This window comes from Petromyzon marinus, chromosome 83 (genome assembly GCF_048934315.1).
Source record: "Petromyzon marinus isolate PM22_M1 ecotype Great Lakes invasive population chromosome 83, UKy_Petmar_22M1.pri1.0, whole genome shotgun sequence".
Taxonomy (NCBI): domain Eukaryota; kingdom Metazoa; phylum Chordata; class Hyperoartia; order Petromyzontiformes; family Petromyzontidae; genus Petromyzon; species Petromyzon marinus.
This window is the reverse complement of record NC_133748.1, coordinates 736,655-761,654: the sequence shown is the minus strand read 5'-3', so window position 1 is coordinate 761,654 and position 25,000 is coordinate 736,655. Positions and strand designations below refer to the sequence as shown.

The window sequence follows — 25,000 nt, the reverse complement described above, 5'->3', positions numbered from 1 at the left end:
CTCACTCACTCATACACTCAGTAACTCAGACACTCACTCATACACACACTCAGAGACTCACTCACTCATACACTCAGTAACTCAGACACTCACTCACTCAGAGACTCACTCACTCATACACTCACTCACTCAGAGACTCACTCAGACTCACTCACTCATACACTCACTCACTCAGACTCACTCACTCATACACTCACTCATACACTCACTCAGACTCACTCACTCATACATTCACTCATACACTCAGTCACTCACTCACTCATACACTCACTCACTCATACACTCACTCAGATTCACTCACTCATACACTCAGTCACTCAGACTCACTCACTCAGAGACTCACTCACTCATACATTCACTCAGTCACTCACTCACTCACTCAGAGACTCACTCAGACTCACTCACTCATACACTCACTCACTCACTCAGAGACTCACTCAGACTCACTCACTCATACACTCACTCAGACTCACTCACTCAGACTCACTCACTCATACACTCACTCATACACTCACTCAGACTCACTCACTCATACATTCACTCATACACTCAGTCACTCACTCACTCACTCATACACTCACTCAGACTCACTCACTCAGACACTCACTCACTCATACATTCACTCAGACTCACTCACTCATACACTCACTCACTCATACACTCACTCACTCAGAGACTCACTCAGACTTACTCACTCATACACTCACTCACTCATACATTCACTCATACACTCAGTCACTCACTCACTCATACTCACTTACTCATACACTTACTCAGACTCACTCACTCAGACTCACTCACTCACTCATACACTCACTCACTCATACATTCACTCATACACTCAGTCACTCACTCACTCAGACTCACTCACTCACTCAAGCACCCAGTCACTCATACACTCACTCAGACTCACTCACTCATACACCCAGTCACTCACTCACTCAGAGACTCACTTACTCAGTCACTCAGACACTCAGTCACTCACTCAGACTCACTCACTCACTCATACACTCAGTCACTCACTCATACACTCACTCACTCACTTATACACTCACTCAGACTCACTCACTCAGTCACTCAGACTCACTCGCTCATACACTCACTCACTCAGACTCACTCACTCAGAGACTCACTCACTCAGAGACTCACTCACTCAGAGACTCAGTCACTCACTCACTCACTCAGAGACTCACTCACTCACTAACTCACTCACTCATACACTCACTCACTCAGAGACTCACTCAGAGACTCACTCACTCAGAGACTCACTCACTCAGAGACTCACTCACTCACTAACTCACTCACTCATACACTCACTCACCCAGAGACTCACTCACTCAAGAGACTCACTCACTCAGAGACTCAATCACTCAATTCTAGACTGAAAGCTTTCGTGACTGCTAGGATCCATACTCTTTGGTTCTATTGGGTAAAGTCACGTTGGAAAGACGTTCTAAATCGAACTAAACATTAAACTAATTTCAATGGTACAGTATATTTTTTCAAGTAGTGGTACCTCAAACTTTCGCAGCTCTTATAAATATTCCCTTTTCACACCATCAATAGGTAAACTCGCCCTCCCCCCCGCGCCAAACGGCAAGTCCACCGGCACGTACACCACCTCTTTCCTAAAATCGGCCAATCAAATGCTAATTTTCACGCTAATTTCTATTGTCAGAACACCTTGTTTGCTCGCACACAGTTTAAAGGTCCGCTGTCTGAGAGCGTGGTTGTGTTTCGCTAAATTCGCCTGTTTGATGAGTACTAGGTGCCTCGGTGAATGTATATGCTCTGACTTTAACACGGCCATTTCTGTGACCAGTTACAAGCTAATCACTCAGCCATTTCAATGCTAAATTCTACGCTAATTCCTTTGTCAAGGGGTGCCTCTGCGGATGTGTATACTTTAACTTAGCTATTTCAATGAGAAATGTCAATGCTAAATTCTATGCTAATTCCTTTGTCAAGGGGTGCCTCTGCGGATGTGTATACTTTAACTTAGCTATTTCTGTGACCAGTTACAAGCTAATCACTCAGCCATTTCAATGCTAAATTCTATGCTAATTCCTTTGTCAAGGGGTGCCTCGGTGAATGTGTATGCTTTGACTTTAACATAGCCATTTCTGTGACCAGTTACAAGCTAATCACTCAGCCATTTCAATGCTAAATTCTATGCTAATTCCTTTGTCAAGGGGTGCCTCTGCGGATGTGTATACTTTAACTTAGCTATTTCAATGAGCCATTTCAATGCTAAATTATATGCTAATTCCTTTGTCAAGGCGCTTGGTCTTTTTCTTCTCACACAGCTTAAAGGTCGTGATCCAAGCGTGGCTTCTCCCACTCCAGCGCTGTCCTCCAGACAGTCTCGTCCCTTCACCTGATGAAGGCCGCTTGTGTTGTGGCCGAAACGTCGTGGGAATTTGTTATTTTATTTTTTACACCTACGTGACTTTACCCAATAGAACCAAAGAGTACTCAATCACTCACTCAGAGACTCACTCACTCAGAGACTCACTCAGAGACTCACTCAGAGACTCACTCAGACTTACTCACTCAGAGACTCACTCAATCAGAGACTCACTCACTCAGAGACTCACTCACTCAATCACTCACTCAGAGACTCACTCACTCAGAGACTCACTCACTCAGAGACTCACTCAAACTCACTCACTCAGAGACTCACTCACTCAGAAACTCACTCATTCAGAGACACTCACTCAGAGACTCACTCAGAGACTCACTCACTCAGAAACTCACTCACTCAGAGACTCACTCACTCAGAGACTCACTCACTCAGAGACTCACTCACTCAGAGACTCACTCAGAGGCTCACTCAGAGACTCACTCACTCAGAGACTCACTCAGAGACTCACTCACTCAGAGACTCACTCAGAGACTCACTCACTCAGAGACACTCACTCAGAGACTCACTCAGAGACTCACTCACTCAGAGACTCACTCACTCAGAGACTCACTCACTCAGAGACTCACTCAGACTCACTCACTCAGAGACTCACTCACTCAGAGACTCACTCAGAGACTCACTCACTCAGAGACTCACTCACTCAGAAACTCACTCATTCAGAGACACTCACTCAGACTCACTCACTCAGAGACTCACTCAGAGCCTCACTCAGAGACTCACTCACTCAGAAACTCACTCATTCAGAGACACTCACTCAGAGACTCACTCATTCAGAGACTCACTCAGAGACTCACTCACTCAGAGACTCACTCAGAGACTCACTCACTCAGAGACTCACTCAGAGACTCACTCACTCACTCAGAAACTCACTCACTCAGAGACTCACTCAGAGGCTCACTCAGAGACTCACTCAGACTCACTCACTCAGAGACTCACTGACTCAGAAACTCACTCATTCAGAGACACTCACTCAGAGACTCACTCACTCAGAGACTCACTCAGACTCACTCACTCAGAAACTCACTCATTCAGAGATACTCACTCAGAGACTCACTCACTCAGAGACTCACTCAGAGACTCACTCAGAGACTCACTCAGACTTACTCACTCAGAGACTCACTCAATCAGAGACTCACTCACTCAGAGACTCACTCACTCAATCACTCACTCAGAGACTCACTCACTCAGAGACTCACTCACTCAGAGACTCACTCAAACTCACTCACTCAGAGACTCACTCACTCAGAAACTCACTCATTCAGAGACACTCACTCAGAGACTCACTCAGAGACTCACTCACTCACTCAGAAACTCACTCACTCAGAGACTCACTCACTCAGAGACTCACTCACTCAGAGACTCACTCACTCAGAGACTCACTCAGAGGCTCACTCAGAGACTCACTCACTCAGAGACTCACTCAGAGACTCACTCACTCAGAGACTCACTCAGAGACTCACTCACTCAGAGACACTCACTCAGAGACTCACTCAGAGACTCACTCACTCAGAGACTCACTCACTCAGAGACTCACTCACTCAGAGACTCACTCAGACTCACTCACTCAGAGACTCACTCACTCAGAGACTCACTCAGAGACTCACTCACTCAGAGACTCACTCACTCAGAAACTCACTCATTCAGAGACACTCACTCAGACTCACTCACTCAGAGACTCACTCAGAGCCTCACTCAGAGACTCACTCACTCAGAAACTCACTCATTCAGAGACACTCACTCAGAGACTCACTCATTCAGAGACTCACTCAGAGACTCACTCACTCAGAGACTCACTCAGAGACTCACTCACTCAGAGACTCACTCAGAGACTCACTCACTCACTCAGAAACTCACTCACTCAGAGACTCACTCAGAGGCTCACTCAGAGACTCACTCAGACTCACTCACTCAGAGACTCACTGACTCAGAAACTCACTCATTCAGAGACACTCACTCAGAGACTCACTCACTCAGAGACTCACTCAGACTCACTCACTCAGAAACTCACTCATTCAGAGATACTCACTCAGAGACTCACTCACTCAGAGACTCACTCACTCAGAGACACTCACTCAGAGACTCACTCACTCAGAGACTCACTCACTCACTCAGAAACTCACTCACTCAGAGACTCACTCAGACTCACTCACTCAGAGACTCACTCACTCAGAAACTCACTCATTCAGAGACACTCACTCAGAGACTCACTCACTCAGACTCACTCAGAGACTCACTCAGAGACTCACTCAGACTCACTCACTCAGAGACTCACTTACTCAGAGACTCACTCAGACTCACTCACTCAGAGGCTCACTCACTCAGAGTCTCACTCACTCAGAAACTCACTCATTCAGAGACACTCACTCAGAGACTCACTCACTCAGAGACTCACTCAGAGACTCACTCACTCAGAGACTCACTCAGAGACTCACTCACCCAGAGACTCACTCACTCAGAGACTCACTCACTCAGAGACTCACTCACTCAGAAACTCACTCATTCAGAGACACTCACTCAGAGACTAACTCACTCAAGAGACTCACTCAGAGACTCACTCACTCAGAGACTCACTCACTCAGAGACTCACTCCGAGACTCACTCACTCAAGAGACTCACTCACTCAGAGACTCACTCAGACTCACTCACTCAGAGACTCACTCACTCAGAGACTCACTCATTCAGAGACACTCACTCAGAGACTAACTCACTCAAGAGACTCACTCAGAGACTCACTCACTCAGAGACTCACTCAGAGACACTCACTCAGAGACTCACTCAGAGACTCACTCACTCAGAGACTCACTCAGAGACTAACTCAGAGACTCACTCACTCACTCAGAAACTCACTCAGAGACTCACTCACCCAGAGACTCACTCAGAGACTCACTCACTCAGAGACTCACTCACTCAGAGACTCACTCACTCGGAGACTCACTCAGACACTCACCCAGAGACTCACTCAGAGACTCACTCACTCAGAGACTCACTCACCCAGAGACTCACCCAGAGACTCACCCAGAGACTCACTCAGAGACTCACTCACTCAGGCACTCACCCAGAGACTCACTCAGAGACTCACTCAGAGACTCACTCACTCAGAGACTCACTCACCCAGAGACTCACCCAGAGACTCACCCAGAGACTCACTCAGAGACTCACTCACTCAGACACTCACCCAGAGACTCACTCAGAGACTCACTCACTCAGAGACTCACTCACCCAGAGACTCACCCAGAGACTCACCCAGAGACTCACTCAGAGACTCACTCACTCAGGCACTCACCCAGAGACTCACCCAGAGACTCACTCAGAGACTCACTCACCCAGACACTCACTCAGACACTCACTCACCCAGACACTCACTCAGAGACTCACTCACCCAGACACTCACTCAGACACTCACTCACCCAGACACTCACTCACTCAGACACTCACTCAGAGACTCACTCACTCGGAGACTCACTCAGAAGCGAGCGACTCTACGGACGGACGGGCGGGCGGGCGAGCGAGCGGGATGGACGCTAGGATATGTTCAATGTTACGTCGCAGTTGTTCGTTGAGGCGAGCCTCCAGCTCCCCCAGCTCCACCTCGGTGCGCTTGGCGTCCTTCTGCAGCTCCAGGCGAGACTTGCGCGAATCGTAGTAACCTCCAGTCAGAGCTCCCCGATGGCTCACCTGGTCACCTGGGAGGCACAGCCACAGGTGACCAGGTGCAGGTGACTCGGAGCGGCCGTCAGTCAGGGCAATCCGTCTGTCCAGCCTGGTCACTCGTCTCCACCACCCGTGTGTGTCTCACCCCGTGTGTCTCACCCCCCCGTGTCTCTCTCACTCCCCGTGTCTCTCTCTCACTCCCCGTGTCTCTCTCTCACTCCCCGTGTCTCTCTCTCACTCCCCGTGTCTCCCCCCCCCCCGTGTCTCCCCCCCCCCCGTGTCTCCCCCCCCCCCGTGTCTCACACCCACCCCCCCCTCCCCGTGTCTCTCCCCCCCGTGTCTCTCTGCCCCGTCTCTCTCCCCCGTGTCTCTCTCCCCCGTCTCTCTCTCCCATGTGTCTCTCTCCCCGTCTCCTCCGTGTCTTCCCCCCGTGTCTCTCTCCCCGTGTCTCTCCCCCCCGTGTCTCTCTGCCCCGTCTCTCTCCCCCGTGTCTCTCTCCCCCGTCTCTCTCTCCCATGTCTCTCTCTCCCCGTCAACCCCTGTGTCTCTCCCCCCCGTGTCTCTCTCCCCGTGTCTCTCTCTCCCCCCGTGTCTCTCTGCCCCGTCTCTCTCCCCCGTCTCTCTCCCCCGTGTCTGTCTCTATATCTCCCCCGTGTCTCTCTCCCCGTGCCTCTCTCCCCGTGTCTCTCCCCCCCGTGTCTCTCTCCCCGTGTCTCCCCCCCCCCCCACGTGTCTCTCTCCCCCCCCCGTCTCTCTCCCCCGTGTCTCTCTCCCCCGTCTCTCTCTCCCATGTCTCTCTCCCCCGTGTCTCTCTCCCCGTGTCTCCCCTACCGTGTCTGTCTCTATATCTCCCCCGTGTCTCCCCCCCGTGTCTCTCTCCCCCCCGTGTCTCCCCCCCCGTGTCTCTCTCCCCTGTCTCTCTCTCCCATGTCTCTCTCTCCCCATCTCTCCCTCGTGTCTCCCCCCCCCCCGTGTCTCCCCCCCCCGTGTCTCTCTCCCCGTGTCTCCCCCCCGTGTCTGTCTCTATATCTCCCCCGTGTCTCTCTCCCCGTGTCTCTCTCCCCGTGTCTCTCTCCTCTCTCCCCGTGTCTCTCTCCCCGTGTCTCTCTCCCCGTCTCTGTCTCTATATCTCCCCCGTGTCTCTCTCCCCGTGTCTCTCTCCCCGTGTCTCTCTCTATATCTCCCCCGTGTCTGTCTCTATATCTCCCCCGTGTCTCTCTCCCCGTGTCTCTCTCCCCGTGTCTGTCTCTATATCTCCCCCGTGTCTCTCTCCCCGTGTCTCTCTCCCCGTGTCTCTCTCTATATCTCCCCCGTGTCTGTCTCTATATCTCCCCAGTGTCTGTCTCTATATCTCCCCCGTGTCTCCCCCCCGTGTCTTTCTCCCCGTGTCTCTCCCCGTGTCTGTCTCTATATCTCCCCCGTGTCTGTCTCTATATCTCCCCCGTGTCTGTCTCTATATCTCCCCCATGTCTCTCTCCCCCGTGTCTGTCTCTATATCTCCCCCGTGTCTCTCTCCCCGTGTCTCTCTCCCCGTGTCTCCCCCCCGTGTCTCTCCCCCGTGTCTCTCTCCCCGTGTCTCCTCTCTCCCCGTGTCTGTCTCTATATCTCCCCCGTGTCTCCGCCCCGTGTCTCTCCCCCGTGTCTGTCTCTATATCTCCCCTGTGTCTCTCTCCCCGTGTCTCTCTCCCCGTGTCTGTCTCTATATCTCCCCCGTGTCTCCGCCCCGTGTCTCTCTCCCCGTGTCTCTCTCCCCGTGTCTCCTCTCTCCCCGTGTCTGTCTCTATATCTCCCCCGTGTCTCTCTCCCCGTGTCTCTCTCCCCGTGTCTCCCCCCCGTGTCTCTCCCCCGTGTCTCTCTCCCCGTGTCTCCTCTCTCCCCGTGTCTGTCTCTATATCTCCCCCGTGTCTCCGCCCCGTGTCTCTCCCCCGTGTCTGTCTCTATATCTCCCCTGTGTCTCTCTCCCCGTGTCTCCCGCCCCGTGTCTGTCTCTATATCTCCCCCGTGTCTCTCTCCCCGTGTCTCTCTCCCCGTGTCTGTCTCTATATCTCCCCCGTGTCTCCGCCCCGTGTCTCTCTCCCCGTGTCTCTCTCCCCGTGTCTCCTCTCTCCCCGTGTCTGTCTCTATATGTCCCCCGTGTCTCTCTCCCCGTGTCTCTCTCCCCGTGTCTCCCCCCCGTGTCTCTCCCCCGTGTCTCTCTCCCCGTGTCTCCTCTCTCCCCGTGTCTGTCTCTATATCTCCCCCGTGTCTCCGCCCCGTGTCTCTCCCCCGTGTCTGTCTCTATATCTCCCCTGTGTCTCTCTCCCCGTGTCTCCCGCCCCGTGTCTGTCTCTATATCTCCCCCGTGTCTCTCTCCCCGTGTCTCTCTCCCCGTGTCTGTCTCTATATCTCCCCCGTGTCTCCGCCCCGTGTCTCTCTCCCCGTGTCTCTCTCCCCGTGTCTCCTCTCTCCCCGTGTCTGTCTCTATATGTCCCCCGTGTCTCTCTCCCCGTGTCTCTCTCCCCGTGTCTCCCCCCGTGTCTCTCTCCCCGTGTCTCCTCTCTCCCCGTGTCTGTCTCTATATCTCCCCCGTGTCTCCGCCCCGTGTCTCTCCCCCGTGTCTGTCTCTATATCTCCCCTGTGTCTCTCTCCCCGTGTCTCCCGCCCCGTGTCTGTCTCTATATCTCCCCCGTGTCTCTCTCCCCGTGTCTCTCTCCCCGTGTCTGTCTCTATATCTCCCCCGTGTCTCCGCCCCGTGTCTCTCTCCCCGTGTCTCTCTCCCCGTGTCTCCTCTCTCCCCGTGTCTGTCTCTATATCTCCCCCGTGTCTCCGCCCCGTGTGTCTCACCCTCTAGAGTGATGCAGTCCAGGTTGAATGCGCGAGCCAGCTGCGTGGAGACATCCATGCTGCGGCAGATCAGCGTCTTCCCGAACACGTGCTTAAAGGCCTTGTCAAAGATCGAGTCATACGTCAGCTTGCTGATCATGGGAATCGCGTCCTGCGGGGGATAAGAACACAGTACGTACATACGTGTGTGTGTGTGTGTGCTGAACTACGGTGCAGTGTAGGGTCTATGGGTAGCAGTGTTGAGTCTATGGGTGACAGTGCTGGGTCTATGGTGAGCAGTGTTGAGTCTATGGGTGACAGTGCTGGGTCTATGGTGAGCAGTGTTGAGTCTATGGGTAGCAGTGCTGAGTCTATGGGTGACAGTGCTGAGTCTATGGGTGACAGTGCTGAGTCTATGGGTGACAGTGCTGAGTCTATGGGTAGCAGTGTTGAGTCTATGGGTGACAGTGAGTCTATGGGTGACAGTGGTGAGTCTATGGGTGACAGTGCTGAGTCTATGGGTGACAGTGCTGAGTCTATGGGTGACAGTGCTGAGTCTGTGGGTGGTAGTGCTGAGTCTATGGGTGGCAGTGCTGAGTCTATGGGTGACAGTGCTGAGCCTATGAGTGACAGTGCTGAGTCTATGGGTGACAGTGATGAGTCTATGGGTGACAGTGCTGAGTCTATGGGTGGCAGTGTTGAGTCTATGGGTGACAGTGCTGAGTCTATGGGTGACAGTGTTGAGTCTATGGGTGGCAGTGAGTCTATGGATAGCAGTGCTGAGTCTATGGGAAGCAGTGCTGAGTCTATGGGTGACAGTGCTGAGTCTATGGGTAGCAGTGTTGAGTCTATGGGTAGCAGTGTTGAGTCTATGGGTGACAGTGCTGAGTCTATGGGTGACAGTGTTGAGTCTGTGGGTGACAGTGCTGAGTCTATGGGTGACAGTGCTGAGTCTATGGGTGACAGTGCTGAGTCTATGGGTAGCAGTGCTGAGTCTATGGGTGACAGTGTTGAGTCTATGGGTGACAGTGTTGAGTCTATGGGTGACAGTGTTGAGTCTATGGGTGGCAGTAAGTCTATGGGTGACAGTGCTGCGTCTATGGGTGACAGTGCTGAGTCTAGGGGTGACAGTGCTGAGTCTATGGGTGACAGTGCTGAGTCTATGGGTGGCAGTGCTGAGTCTATGGGTAGCAGTGCTGAGTCTATGGGTGACAGTGCTGAGTCTATGAGTGACAGTGTTGAGTCTATGGGTAGCAGTGCTGAGTCTATGGGTGACAGTGTTGAGTCTATGGGTAGCAGTGCTGAGTCTATGGGTGACAGTGTTGAGTCCATGGGTAGCAGTGCTGAGTCTATGGGTGACAGTGTTGAGTCTATGGGTGACAGTGTTGAGTCTATGGGTGACAGTGAGTCTATGGGTAGCAGTGCAGAGTCTATGGGTGACAGTGTTGAGTCTATGGGTGACAGTGTTGAGTCTATGGGTGGCAGTGCTGAGTCTATGGGTGACAGTGGTGAGTCTATGGGTGGCAGTGCTGAGTCTGTGGGTGACAGTGCTGAGTCTATGGGTGGCAGTGCTGAGTCTATGGGTGACAGTGTTGAGTCTATGGATGACAGTGTTGAGTCTATGGGTGGCAGTGCTGAGTCTATGGGTGACAGTGGTGAGTCTATGGGTGGCAGTGCTGAGTCTATGGGTGACAGTGCTGAGTCTATGGGTGACAGTGCTGAGTCTATGGGTGGCAGTGCTGAGTCTATGGGTAGCAGTGTTGAGTCTATGGGTAGCAGTGCTGAGTCTATGGGTGACAGTGTTGAGTCTATGGGTGACAGTGTTGAGTCTATGGGTGACAGTGCTGAGTCTATGGGTAGCAGTGCTGAGTCTATGGGTGACAGTGTTGAGTCTATGGGTGACAGTGCTGAGTCTATGGGTAGCAGTGCTGAGTCTATGGGTGACAGTGCTGAGTCTATGGGTGACAGTGTTGAGTCTATGGGTAGCAGTGCTGAGTCTATGGGTAGCAGTGCTGAGTCTATGGGTGACAATGTTGAGTCTATGGGTGACAGTGCTGAGTCTATGGGTAGCAGTGCTGAGTCTATGGGTGACAATGTTGAGTCTATGGGTGACAGTGCTGAGTCTATGGGTAGCAGTGCTGAGTCTATGGGTGACAGTGCTGAGTCTATGGGTGACAGTGTTGAGTCTATGGGTAGCAGTGCTGAGTCTATGACAGTGCTGAGTCTATGGGTGGCAGCGCTGAGTCTATGACAGTGCTGAGTCTATGACAGTGCTGAGTCTATGACAGTGCTGAGTCTATGGGTGACAGTGTTGAGTCTATGGGTGACAGTGTTGAGTCTATGGGTGACAGTGTTGAGTCTATGGGTGACAGTGCTGAGTCTATGGGTGACAGTGTTGAGTCTATGGGTGACAGTGCTGAGTCTATGACAGTGCTGAGTCTATGACAGTGTTGAGTCTATGGGTGACAGTGCTGAGTCTATGACAGTGCTGACTCTATGGGTAGCAGTGCTGAGTCTATGGGTGACAGTGCTGAGTCTATGGGTGACAGTGCTGAGTCTATGGGTGGCAGTGCTGAGTCTATGGGTGACAGTGCTGAGTCTATGGGTGACAGTGCTGAGTCTATGACAGTGTTGAGTCTATGGGTGATAGTGCTGAGTCTATGACAGTATTGAGTCTATGGGTAGCAGTGCTGAGTCTATGGGTGACAGTGCTGAGTCTATGACAGTGCTGAGTCTATGGGTGGCAGCGCTGAGTCTATGACAGTGCTGAGTCTATGGGTAGCAGTGCTGAGTCTATGGGTGACAGTGCTGAGTCTATGGGTGATAGTGCTGAGTCTATGACAGTGTTGAGTCTATGGGTGACAGTGCTGAGTCACCCCGTGCGTCACCCCATGTGTCCACCACCCCCCCCACGTACGTTGGTGTCTGGGTAGGGGGTGTCTCGCACGTCCAGCTTGTTGAGGGGTAAGAATGTGACCTCTCCCGGCAGGTTCTGTTTGTTGAACTCCACCAGGATCTTGGTGCTCACGTCGTCAGAGTCCACAATGTGGTAGAACAGCCTGGGCACACGCACACACACACACAGTGACACACACAGTGATACACACACAGTGATACACACACAGTGATACACACACAGTGATACACACACAGTGATACACACACAGTGATACACACACACACACAGTGATACACACACACACACACAGTGGTACACACACAGTGACACACACACACACAGTGATACACACACAGTGATATACACACACACACACACAGTGGTATACACACACACACAGTGATACACACACACGCACACAGTGATACACACACACAGTGGTACACACACAGTGATACACACACACAGTGATACACACACACAGTGGTACACACACACAGTGGTACACACACACAGTGATACACACACACAGTGGTACACACACACAGTGGTACACACACACAGTGGTACACACACACAGTGGTATACACACACAGTGGTACACACACACAGTGGTACACACACACAGTGGTATATACACACACACACAGTGGAACACACACACACAGTGATACACACACACACAGTGGTACACACACACACAGTGGTACACACACACAGTGGTACACACACACAGTGGTATATACACACACACAGTGGAACACACACACACAGTGATACACACACAGTGGTACACACACACAGTGGTATACACACACAGTGGTACACACACACGGGCATACAGACACGTGCAGAACGCCGGCTCTGAGTGAGTGAGTGTATGAGTGAGTGCATGAGTGAGTGAGTGAATGAGTGAGTGTATGAGTGAGTGAATAAGTGAGTGAGTGTCTGAGTGAGTGAGTGTCTGAATGAGTGAGTGTATGAGTGAGTGTATGAGTGAGTGAGTGCATGAGTGAGTGAATGAGTGAGTGGATGAGTGAGTGTATGAGTGAATGAGTGAGTGTATGAGTGAGTGAATAAGTGAGTGAGTGTCTGAGTGAGTGTATGAGTGAGTGTATGAGTGAGTGAGTGTATGAGTGAGTGAGTGTATGAGTGAGTGAGTGTCTGAGTGAGTGAGTGTATGAGTGAGTGAGTGAGTGTCTGAGTGAGTGAGTGAGTGCATGAGTGAGTGTCTGGGTGAGTGTATGAGTGAGTGTATGAGTGAGTATATGAGTGAGTGAGTGTATGAGTGAGTACATGAGTGAGTGAGTGTATGAGTGAGTGAGTGTCTGAGTGAGTGAGTGTCTGAGTGAGTGTCTGAGTGAGTGTCTTAGCGAGTGAGTGTATGAGTGAGTGAGTGTATGAGTGAGTGAGTGAGTGTCTGAGTGAGTGAGTGTATGAGTGAGTGTCTGTGTGAGTGTATGAGTGAGTGAGTGTATGAGTGAGTATATGAGTGAGTGAGTGGATCAGTGAGTGTATGAGTGAGTGAGTGTCTGAGTGAGTGAGTGTATGAGTGAGTGTTTGAGTGAGTGAGTGTATGAGTGAGTGAGTGTCTGAGTGAGTGAGTGTATGAGTGTATGAGTGAGTGAGTGTCTGAGCGAGTGAGTGTCTGAGTGAGTGTCTGAGCGAATGAGTGTCTGAGCGAGTGAGTGTATGAGTGAGTGTATGAGTGAGTGTATGAGTGAGTGTATGAGTGAGTGTCTGAGTGAGTGTCTGAGTGAGTGTATGAGTGAGTGTCTGAGTGAGTGAGTGTCTGAGTGAGTGAGTGTCTGAGTGAGTGAGTGTCTGAGTGAGTGTACGAGTGAGTGTACGAGTGAGTGAGTGTATGAGTGAGTGAGTGTATGAGTGAGTGTCTGAGTGAGTGAGTGTATGAGTGAGTGAGTGTATGAGTGAGTGTATGAGTGAGTGAGTGTATGAGTGAGTGTCTGAGTGAGTGAGTGTCTGAGTGAGTGAGTGTCTGAGTGAGTGTATGAGTGAGTGTATGAGTGAGTGAGTGTCTGAGTGAGTGAGTGTCTGAGTGAGTGTCTGAGTGAGTGTCTGAGTGAGTGTATGAGTGAGTGTATGAGTGAGTGAGTGTCTGAGTGAGTGAGTGTCTGAGTGAGTGTCTGAGTACCGGTTTCCAGCCGTGACCTCCACACAGGTATAGAACGCCGGCTCGCACTCAAAGTTGTTCATAACGATGCCACGTGAGTGAGTGTATGAGTGAGTGTCTGAGTGAGTGTCTGAGTGAGTGAGTGTATGAGTGAGTGAGTGTATGAGTGAGTGTATGAGTGAGTGTATGAGTGAGTGTATGAGTGACTGAGTGTATGAGTGAGTGTCTGAGTGAGTGTATGAGTGTCTGAGTGAGTGTCTGAGTGAGTGTATGAGTGAGTGTCTGAGTGAGTGAGTGTCTGAGTGAGTGTGTGTATGAGTGAGTGTATGAGTGAGTGTATGAGTGAGTGTATGAGTGAGTGTATGAGTGAGTGTATGAGTGAGTGTCTGAGTGAGTGAGTGTCTGAGTGAGTGAGTGTCTGAGTACCGGTTTCCAGCCGTGACCTCCACACAGGTATAGAACGCCGGCTCGCACTCAAAGTTGTTCATAACGATGCCACGTGAGTGAGTGTATGAGTGAGTGTCTGAGTGAGTGTCTTAGCGAGTGAGTGTATGAGTGAGTGAGTGTATGAGTGAGTGAGTGAGTGTCTGAGTGAGTGAGTGTATGAGTGAGTGTCTGTGTGAGTGTATGAGTGAGTGAGTGTATGAGTGAGTATATGAGTGAGTGAGTGGATCAGTGAGTGTATGAGTGAGTGAGTGTCTGAGTGAGTGAGTGTATGAGTGAGTGTTTGAGTGAGTGAGTGTATGAGTGAGTGAGTGTCTGAGTGAGTGAGTGTATGAGTGTATGAGTGAGTGAGTGTCTGAGCGAGTGAGTGTGTGAGTGAGTGTATGAGTGAGTGAGTGTATGAGTGAGTGAGTGTCTGAGTGAGTGTCTGAGCGAATGAGTGTCTGAGCGAGTGAGTGTATGAGTGAGTGTATGAGTGAGTGTATGAGTGAGTGTCTGAGTGAGTGTCTGAGTGAGTGTATGAGTGAGTGTCTGAGTGAGTGAGTGTCTGAGTGAGTGAGTGTCTGAGTGAGTGTACGAGTGAGTGTACGAGTGAGTGAGTGTATGAGTGAGTGAGTGTATGAGTGAGTGTCTGAGTGAGTGAGTGTATGAGTGAGTGAGTGTATGAGTGAGTGTATGAGTGAGTGAGTGTATGAGTGAGTGTCTGAGTGAGTGAGTGTCTGAGTGAGTGAGTGTCTGAGTGAGTGTATGAGTGAGTGTATGAGTGAGTGAGTGTCTGAGTGAGTGAGTGTCTGAGTGAGTGTCTGAGTGAGTGTCTGAGTGAGTGTATGAGTGAGTGTATGAGTGAGTGAGTGTCTGAGTGAGTGAGTGTCTGAGTGAGTGTCTGAGTACCGGTTTCCAGCCGTGACCTCCACACAGGTATAGAACGCCGGCTCGCACTCAAAGTTGTTCATAACGATGCCACGTGAGTGAGTGTATGAGTGAGTGTCTGAGTGAGTGTCTGAGTGAGTGAGTGTATGAGTGAGTGAGTGTATGAGTGAGTGTATGAGTGAGTGTATGAGTGAGTGTATGAGTGACTGAGTGTATGAGTGAGTGTCTGAGTGAGTGTATGAGTGTCTGAGTGAGTGTCTGAGTGAGTGTATGAGTGAGTGTCTGAGTGAGTGAGTGTCTGAGTGAGTGTGTGTATGAGTGAGTGTATGAGTGAGTGTATGAGTGAGTGTATGAGTGAGTGTATGAGTGAGTGTATGAGTGAGTGTCTGAGTGAGTGAGTGTCTGAGTGAGTGTCTGAGTACCGGTTTCCAGCCGTGACCTCCACACAGGTATAGAACGCCGGCTCGCACTCAAAGTTGTTCATAACGATGTCACGTGAGTGAGTGTATGAGTGAGTGTATGAGTGAGTGTATGAGTGAGTGTATGAGTGACTGAGTGTATGAGTGAGTGTCTGAGTGAGTGTATGAGTGTCTGAGTGAGTGTCTGAGTGAGTGTATGAGTGAGTGTCTGAGTGAGTGAGTGTCTGAGTGAGTGTGTGTATGAGTGAGTGTATGAGTGAGTGTATGAGTGAGTGTATGAGTGAGTGTATGAGTGAGTGTATGAGTGAGTGTCTGAGTGAGTGAGTGTCTGAGTGAGTGTCTGAGTACCGGTTTCCAGCCGTGACCTCCACACAAGTATAGAACGCCGGCTCGCACTCAAAGTTGTTCATAACGATGCCCCGGTATCCGTTGATGACGTGCTGGTTGATGCCCCGCCGGCGGAAGTAGTCCAGCACCTTGCTGATGCTGTCCATGCCGTTCAGAATGGCCTGGAGATATACAGAGAGATACATACAGAGATACACATACAGAGAGATACATACAGAGATATAGACACAGAGAGATATACAGAGATATACATACAGAGAGATACATACAGAGATACACATACAGAGAGATACACACAGAGAGATACATACAGAGAGATACATACAGAGATACACATACAGAGAGATACATACAGAGATACACATACAGAGAGATACATACAGAGATATAGACACAGAGAGATATACAGAGATATACATACAGAGAGATACATACAGAGATACACATACAGAGAGATACACACAGAGAGATACATACAGAGAGATACATACAGAGATACACATACAGAGAGATACATACAGAGATACACATACAGAGAGATACATACAGAGAGATACATACAGAGAGATACATACAGAGATACACATACAGAGATACACATACAGAGAGATACATACAGAGATACACATACAGAGAGATACATACAGAGATACACATACAGAGAGATACATACAGAGATATACATACAGAGATACACATACAGAGAGAGACATACACAGAGATACATACAGAGAGATATAGACACAGAGAGATATACAGAGAGACACAGAGAGATACATACAGAGAGAGATACATACAGAGAGATACATACAGAGAGATATAGACAGAGAGATACAGAGAGATACATACAGAGAGATACATACAGAGATACACATACAGAGAGATACATACAGAGAGATACATACACAGAGATACATACAGAGAGATATAGACACAGAGAGATATACAGAGAGACACAGAGATACATACAGAGAGATACATACAGAGAGATACATACAGAGAGATATAGACACAGAGAGATACAGAGAGATACATACAGAGAGATACATACAGAGATACACATACAGAGATACACATACAGAGAGATACATACACAGAGATACATACAGCGAGATATAGACACAGAGAGATATACAGAGAGACACAGAGAGATACATATTGAGAGAGATACATACAGAGAGATACATACAGAGAGATATAGACACAGAGAGATACAGAGAGATACATACAGAGTGATACATACAGAGAGATACATACAGAGATACACATACAGAGATACACATACAGAGAGATACATACACAGAGATACATACAGAGAGATATAGACACAGAGAGATATACAGAGAGACACAGAGAGATACATACAGAGAGATACATACAGAGAGATACATACAGAGAGATACATACAGAGAGATATAGACACAGAGAGATACAGAGAGATACATACAGAGATACATACAGAGAGATACATACAGAGATACACATACAGAGATACACAGAGAGATACATACACAGAGATACATACAGAGAGATATAGACACAGAGAGATACATACAGAGAGAGATACATACAGAGAGATACACATAGACAGATACACAGAGAGATACACATACAGAGAGATACACATAGAGAGATACACACAGAGAGATACACACAGAGATACACACAGAGAGATACACACACAGAGATACATACAGAGAGATACACAGAGAGACATACAGAGAGATACATACAGAGAGAGATACATACAGAGAGATATAGACACAGAGAGATATACAGAGAGAGATACATACAGATCAGGTGTGAAAACCACAGCAAAACCACAGCAAATTAGTTTTCACAACTGATGATTGCTTCTTGTGTTGCAGTCGAAACGTCGTGAGAATTTTATTGTTTAATGTTTTTATTATTTTATTGTTTCCCTTCTACGTGGTGACTTTACCGAAAGAATCAAGAATAATAATTTTATTGTTTTACAATAATTGTATTGTTTTATATTTTTATTATTTTATTGTTTCCCTTCTACGTAGTGGTGACTTTACCCAAAGCACCAAGGATAATAATTTTATTGTTTTACAATAATTTTATTGTTTTATATTTTTATTATTTTATTGTTTCCCTTTTACGTGGTGGTGACTTTACCGAAAGAACCAAGAATAATAATTTTATTGTTTTACAATAATTGTATTGTTTTATATTTTTATTATTTTATTGTTTTTCCCTTCTACGTGGTGGTGACTTTACCAAAAGAACCAAGGATAATAATTTTATTGTTTTACAATAATTTGTTTGTTTTATATTTTTATTATTTAATTGTTTCCCTTCTACGTAGTGGTGACTTTACCCAAAGCACCAAGAATAATAATTTTATTGTTTTACAATAATTTTATTGTTTTATATTTTTATTAGTTTATAGTTTCCCTTCTATGTGGTGACTTTACCCAAAGCACCAAGGATAGTAACTGCTAACACAAAGGGGTAACGGCTACCTCACACCCGATACGCTACGGAGGTAACCCCTACGGACAATGAAGCCTCTCCCTGACGAATAAACATCTTGAGTCTTCACCGGGATGAGCTGGAGCCGACCCTTGCCAGGGGGTCGGCTCTGCCCCTCGGGCTCTTCTCTTCAGGAGTTCATATTCTTTGGTTCTCTCGGTAAAGAAATAAAAAAATTTTATTTACACACGCAAACAATTTTTTTTAATTTACACACACACAATGTGTGTCTGTGTATAGCTCTCTGTATCCTGTCTCTCTCTCTCTAGCCTGTCTCTCTCTCTATCCCGTGTCTCTGTCTCTATCCCGTGTCTCTGTGTCTCTATCCCGTGTCTCTGTGTCTCTCTATCCCGTGTCTCTGTGTCTCTCTATCACGTGTCTCTGTGTCTCTATGTCTCTCTATCCCGTGTCTCTGTGTCTCTCTATCCCGTGTCTCTGTGTCTCTCTATCCCGTGTCTCTGTGTCTCTCTATCACGTGTCTCTGTGTCTCACTATCCCGTGTCTCTGTGTCTCTCTATCCCGTGTCTCTGTGTCTCTCTATCCCGTGTCTCTGTGTCTCTCTATCCCGTGTCTCTGTGTCTCACTATCCCGTGTCTCTGTGTGTCTCTCTATCCCGTGTCTCTGTGTCTCTCTATCCCGTGTCTCTGTGTCTCTCTATCCCGTGTCTCTGTCTCACTATCCCGTGTCTCTGTGTCTCACTATCACGTGTCTCTGTGTCTCTCTATCCCGTGTCTCTGTCTCACTATCCCGTGTCTCTGTGTGTCTCTCTATCCCGTGTCTCTGTGTCTCTCTATCCCGTGTCTCTGTGTCTCTCTATCCCGTGTCTCTGTCTCACTATCCCGTGTCTCTGTGTCTCTCTATCCCGTGTCTCTGTGTCTCTCTATCCCGTGTCTCTGTGTCTCTCTATCCCGTGTCTCTGTGTCTCACTATCCCGTGTCTCTGTGTGTCTCTCTATCCCGTGTCTCTGTGTCTCTCTATCCCGTGTCTCTGTGTCTCTCTATCCCGTGTCTCTGTCTCACTATCCCGTGTCTCTGTGTCTCACTATCACGTGTCTCTGTGTCTCTCTATCCCGTGTCTCTGTCTCACTATCCCGTGTCTCTGTGTGTCTCTCTATCCCGTGTCTCTGTGTCTCTCTATCCCGTGTCTCTGTGTCTCTCTATCCCGTGTCTCTGTCTCACTATCCCGTGTCTCTGTGTCTCACTATCCCGTGTCTCTGTGTCTCTCTATCCCGTGTCTCTGTGTCTCTCTATCCCGTGTCTCTGTGTCTCTCTATCCCGTGTCTCTGTGTCTCACTATCCCGTGTCTCTGTGTGTCTCTCTATCCCGTGTCTCTGTGTCTCTCTATCCCGTGTCTCTGTGTCTCTCTATCCCGTGTCTCTGTCTCACTATCCCGTGTCTCTGTGTCTCACTATCACGTGTCTCTGTGTCTCTCTATCCCGTGTCTCTGTCTCACTATCCCGTGTCTCTGTGTGTCTCTCTATCCCGTGTCTCTGTGTCTCTCTATCCCGTGTCTCTGTGTCTCTCTATCCCGTGTCTCTGTCTCACTATCCCGTGTCTCTTGTGTCTCACTATCACGTGTCTCTGTGTCTCTCTATCCCGTGTCTCTGTCTCACTATCCCGTGTCTCTGTGTCTCTCTATCCCGTGTCTCTGTGTCTCTCTATCCCGTGTCTCTGTGTCTCTCTATCCTGTGTCTCTGTGTCTCTCTATCCCGTGTCTCTGTGTCTCTCTATCCCGTGTCTCTGTGTCTCTCTATCACGTGTCTGTGTCTCACTATCCCGTGTCTCTGTGTCTCTCTATCCCGTGTCTCTGTGTCTCTCTATCCCGTGTCTCTGTGTCTCTGTATCCTGTCTCTCTCTCTCTAGCCTGTCTCTCTCTCTCTATCCCGTGTCTGTCTCAGGGTCTCTCTATCCCGTGTCTCTATGTCTCTCTATCCCGTGTCTCTGTGTCTCTCTATCCCGTGTCTCTGTGTCTCTCTATCCCGTGTCTCTGTGTCTCACTATCCCGTGTCTCTGTCTCTCTATCCCGTGTCTCTGTGTCTCACTATCCCGTGTCTCTGTGTCTCTATCCCGTGTCTCTGTCTCTCTCTATCCCGTGTCTCTGTGTCTCTCTATCCCGTGTCTCTGTGTCTCTCTATCCCGTGTCACTATATCCCGTGTCTCTGTGTCTCTCTATCCCGTGTCTCTGTGTCTCTCTATCCCGTGTCTCTGTGTCTCTATCCCGTGTCTCTGTGTCTCTCTATCCCATGTCTCTGTCTCTCTCTATCCCGTGTCTCTGTGTCTCACTATCCCGTGTCTCTGTGTCTCACTATCCCGTGTCTCTGTGTCTCTATCCCGTGTCTCTCTATCCCGTGTCTCTGTGTCTCTCTATCCCGTGTCTCTGTGTGTCTCTCTATCCCGTGTCTCTGTGTGTCTCTCTATCCCGTGTCTCTGTGTCTCTCTATCCCGTGTCTCTGTGTCTCTCTATCCCGTGTCTCTGTGTCTCACTATCCCGTGTCTCCGTGTCTCTCTGTCGAAAGGTCTCCGTGTCTCTCTGTCTGTGTCTCTCTGTCTCTGTGTATCTGTCTCTCTGTGTCGCTCTGTCTCCGTGTCTCTCTGTCTCCGTGTGTGTCTGTCTGTCTCTCTCTGTCTGTCTCTGTCTCTCTGTCTGTCTCTGTCTCTCTGTCTGTCTGTCTATCTGTGTCTCTGTGTGTCTCTCTGTCTCTGTCTGTCTCTCTCTGTCTCTCCGTGTCTCCGTGTCTCTGTGTCTGTGTCTCTCTGTCTCCGTGTCTCCGTGTCTCTGTGTCCCTGTGTCTCTGTGTCCCCATGTCTCTGTGTCTCTCTCTCTGTGTCTCCGTGTCTCTGTGTCTCCATGTCTCTGTGTCTCCGTGTCTCTCTGTGTCTCTCTGTCTCTGTGTCTCTGTGTCTCTGTGTCTCTCTGTCTCTGTGTCTCTGTGTCTCTCTGTCTCCGTGTCTCTGTGTCTGTGTCTCCGTGTCTCTCTGTCTATGTGTCTCTGTGTCTCTCTGTCTCCGTGTCTCTGTGTCTCTCTGTCTCCGTGTCTCTGTGTCTGTGTCTCCGTGTCTCTCTTGTCTATGTGTCTCTGTGTCTCTCTGTCTCCGTGTCTCTGTGTCTCCGTGTCTCTCTGTGTCTCTCTGTGTCTCTGTCTCTGTGTCTCTCTGTCTCCGTGTCTCTGTGTCTCTGTGTCTCCGTGTCTCTCTGTCCCCGTGTCTCTCTCTCTCCGTGTCTCTGTGTCTCTGTCTCTCTGTCTCTGTCTCTGTGTCTCCGTGTCTCTCTGTCCCCGTGTGTCTCTCTGTCTCTGTGTCTCTCTGTCTCTGTGTCTCTCTGTCTCTGTGTCTCTGTCTCTCTGTCTCTCTGTCTCTGTCTCTCTGTCTCTGTGTCTCTCTGTCTCTCTGTCTCTCTCTCTGTGTCTCCGTGTCTCCGTGTCTCTCCGTCACCTTCCCCGTGGCTGCCCTCTTCAGCTGCTGCTTCTTCTCCAGCTCCTCGCGCTTGGCAGCGAGAGCCTGCTGCTGAGTGTTCTCCTCTCTCCATAGAAAACTACAAACACACAAACACACATACACACACCCCTTATACACACACTCCTTATACACACACTCATTATACACACACTCACACACCTTATATACACACACTCACACCTTATATACACACACACACACCTTATACACACACTCACACACCTTATACACACACACATACACACCTTATACACACACTCACACACCTTATACACACACTCACACACCTTATACACACACTCGCACACCTTATACACACACTCACACACACTCACACACCTTATACACACACTCACACACCTTATACACTCACACACCTTATACACACACACTCACACACCTTATACACACACTCACACACCTTATACACACACACACACCTTATACACACACTCACACACCTTATACACTCACACACCTTATACACACACACTCACACACCTTATACACACACTCACACACCTTATACACACACACACACCTTATACACACACTCACACACCTTATACACACTCACACACCTTATACACTCACTCACACACTTTATACACACACTCACACACTTTATACACACACTCACACACCTTATACACACTCACACACACCTTATACACTCACTCACACACCTTACACACACACTCACACACTTTATACACACACTCACACACCTTATACACACACTCACACACCTTATACACACACTCACACACCTTATACACACACTCACACACCTTATACACACACTCACACACCTTATAACACTCACACAACCTTATACACACTCACACACACCTTATACACACACTCACACCCTTATACACACACACACTCACACACCTTATACACACACACTCACACACTTTATACACACACTCACACACCTTACACACACACTCACACACCTTATACACACACTCACACACCTTATATACACACACCTTATACACACACACTCACACACCTCATACACACACTCACACACCTTATACACACACTCACACACCTTATACACACACTCACACACCTTATACACACTCACACACCTTATACACACACTCACACACCTTATACACACACTCACACACCTTATACACACACACTCACACACCTTATACACACACACACCTTATACACACACTCACACACCTTATACACACACACACCTTATACACACACTCACACACCTTATACACACTCACACACACCTTATACACACACTCACACACCTTATACACACACTCACACACCTTATACACACTCACACACCTTATACACACACTCACACACCTTATACACACACTCACACACCTTATACACACACACTCACACACCTTATACACACACTCACACACCTTATACACACACACACCTTATACACACACTCACACACCTTATACACACTCACACACACCTTATACACACACTCACACACTTTATACACACACTCACACACCTTACACACACACTCACACACCTTATACACACACTCACCACCTTATATACACACACCTTATACACACACACTCACACACCTCATACACACACTCACACACCTTATACACACACTCACACACCTTATACACACACTCACACACCTTATACACACTCACACACCTTATACACACACTCACACACCTTATACACACACTCACACACCTTATACACACACACTCACACACCTTATACACACACACACCTTATACACACACTCACACACCTTATACACACACACACCTTATACACACACTCACACACCTTATACACACTCACACACACCTTATACACACACTCACACACCTTATACACACACTCACACACCTTATACACACTCACACACCTTATACACACACTCACACACCTTATACACACACTCACACACCTTATACACACACACTCACACACCTTATACACACACTCACACACCTTATACACACACACACCTTATACACACACTCACACACCTTATACACACTCACACACACCTTATACACACACTCACACACCTTATACACACACTCACACACCTTATACACACACTCACACCTTATACACACACTCACACACCTTATACACACACTCACACACCTTATACACACTCACACACCTTATACACACACTCACACACCTTATACACACACTCACACACCTTATACACACACTCACACACCTTATACATACACTCACACACCTTATACACACATACACACACCTTATACACACACCTTATACACACACTCACACACCTTATACACACACTCACACACCTTATACACACACTCACACACCGTATACACACTCACACACCTTATACACACACTCACACACCTTATACACACTCACACACCTTATATACACACTCACACACCTTATACACACACTCACACACCTTATACACACACTCACACACCTTATACACACACCTTATACACACACTCACACACCTTATACACACTCACACACACTCACACACCTTATACACACACACTCACACACCTTATACACACATACACACACCTTATACACACATACACACACCTTATACACACACCTTATACACACACTCACACACCTTATACACACACTCACACACCTTATACACACACTCACACACCTTATACACACACTCACACACCTTATACACACACTCACACACCTTATACACACACACACACCTTATACACACACACCTTATACACACACACACCTTATACACACACACACACACCTTATACACACACACTCCCCTTATACACAAACACACACTCCTTATACACACTCACACACCTTATACACACTCACACACACCTTATACACACTCACACACACCTTATACACACACTCACACACCTTATACACACACTCACACACCTTATACACACACACTCACACACCTTATACACACACACTCACACACCTTACACACACACACCTTATACACACACTCACACACCTTATACACACACTCACACACCTTATACACACACTCACACACACACC

At 48.5% G+C, this 25,000-nt stretch overlaps 1 protein-coding gene across 1 annotated transcript in view; it reads right to left on the bottom strand.

The window, feature by feature from the left end:
- The window catches only part of SMC3 (structural maintenance of chromosomes 3), a 124,844-nt gene that overhangs the window by 32,989 nt on the left and 66,855 nt on the right, over positions 1-25,000 (bottom strand). The window contains 5 exon segments of the mRNA XM_076057531.1: positions 5,958-6,108; positions 8,900-9,050; positions 11,796-11,937; positions 15,990-16,150; positions 21,920-22,051. Of these exon segments, the coding sequence (XP_075913646.1) occupies positions 5,958-6,108; positions 8,900-9,050; positions 11,796-11,937; positions 15,990-16,150; positions 21,920-22,051 (737 nt within the window).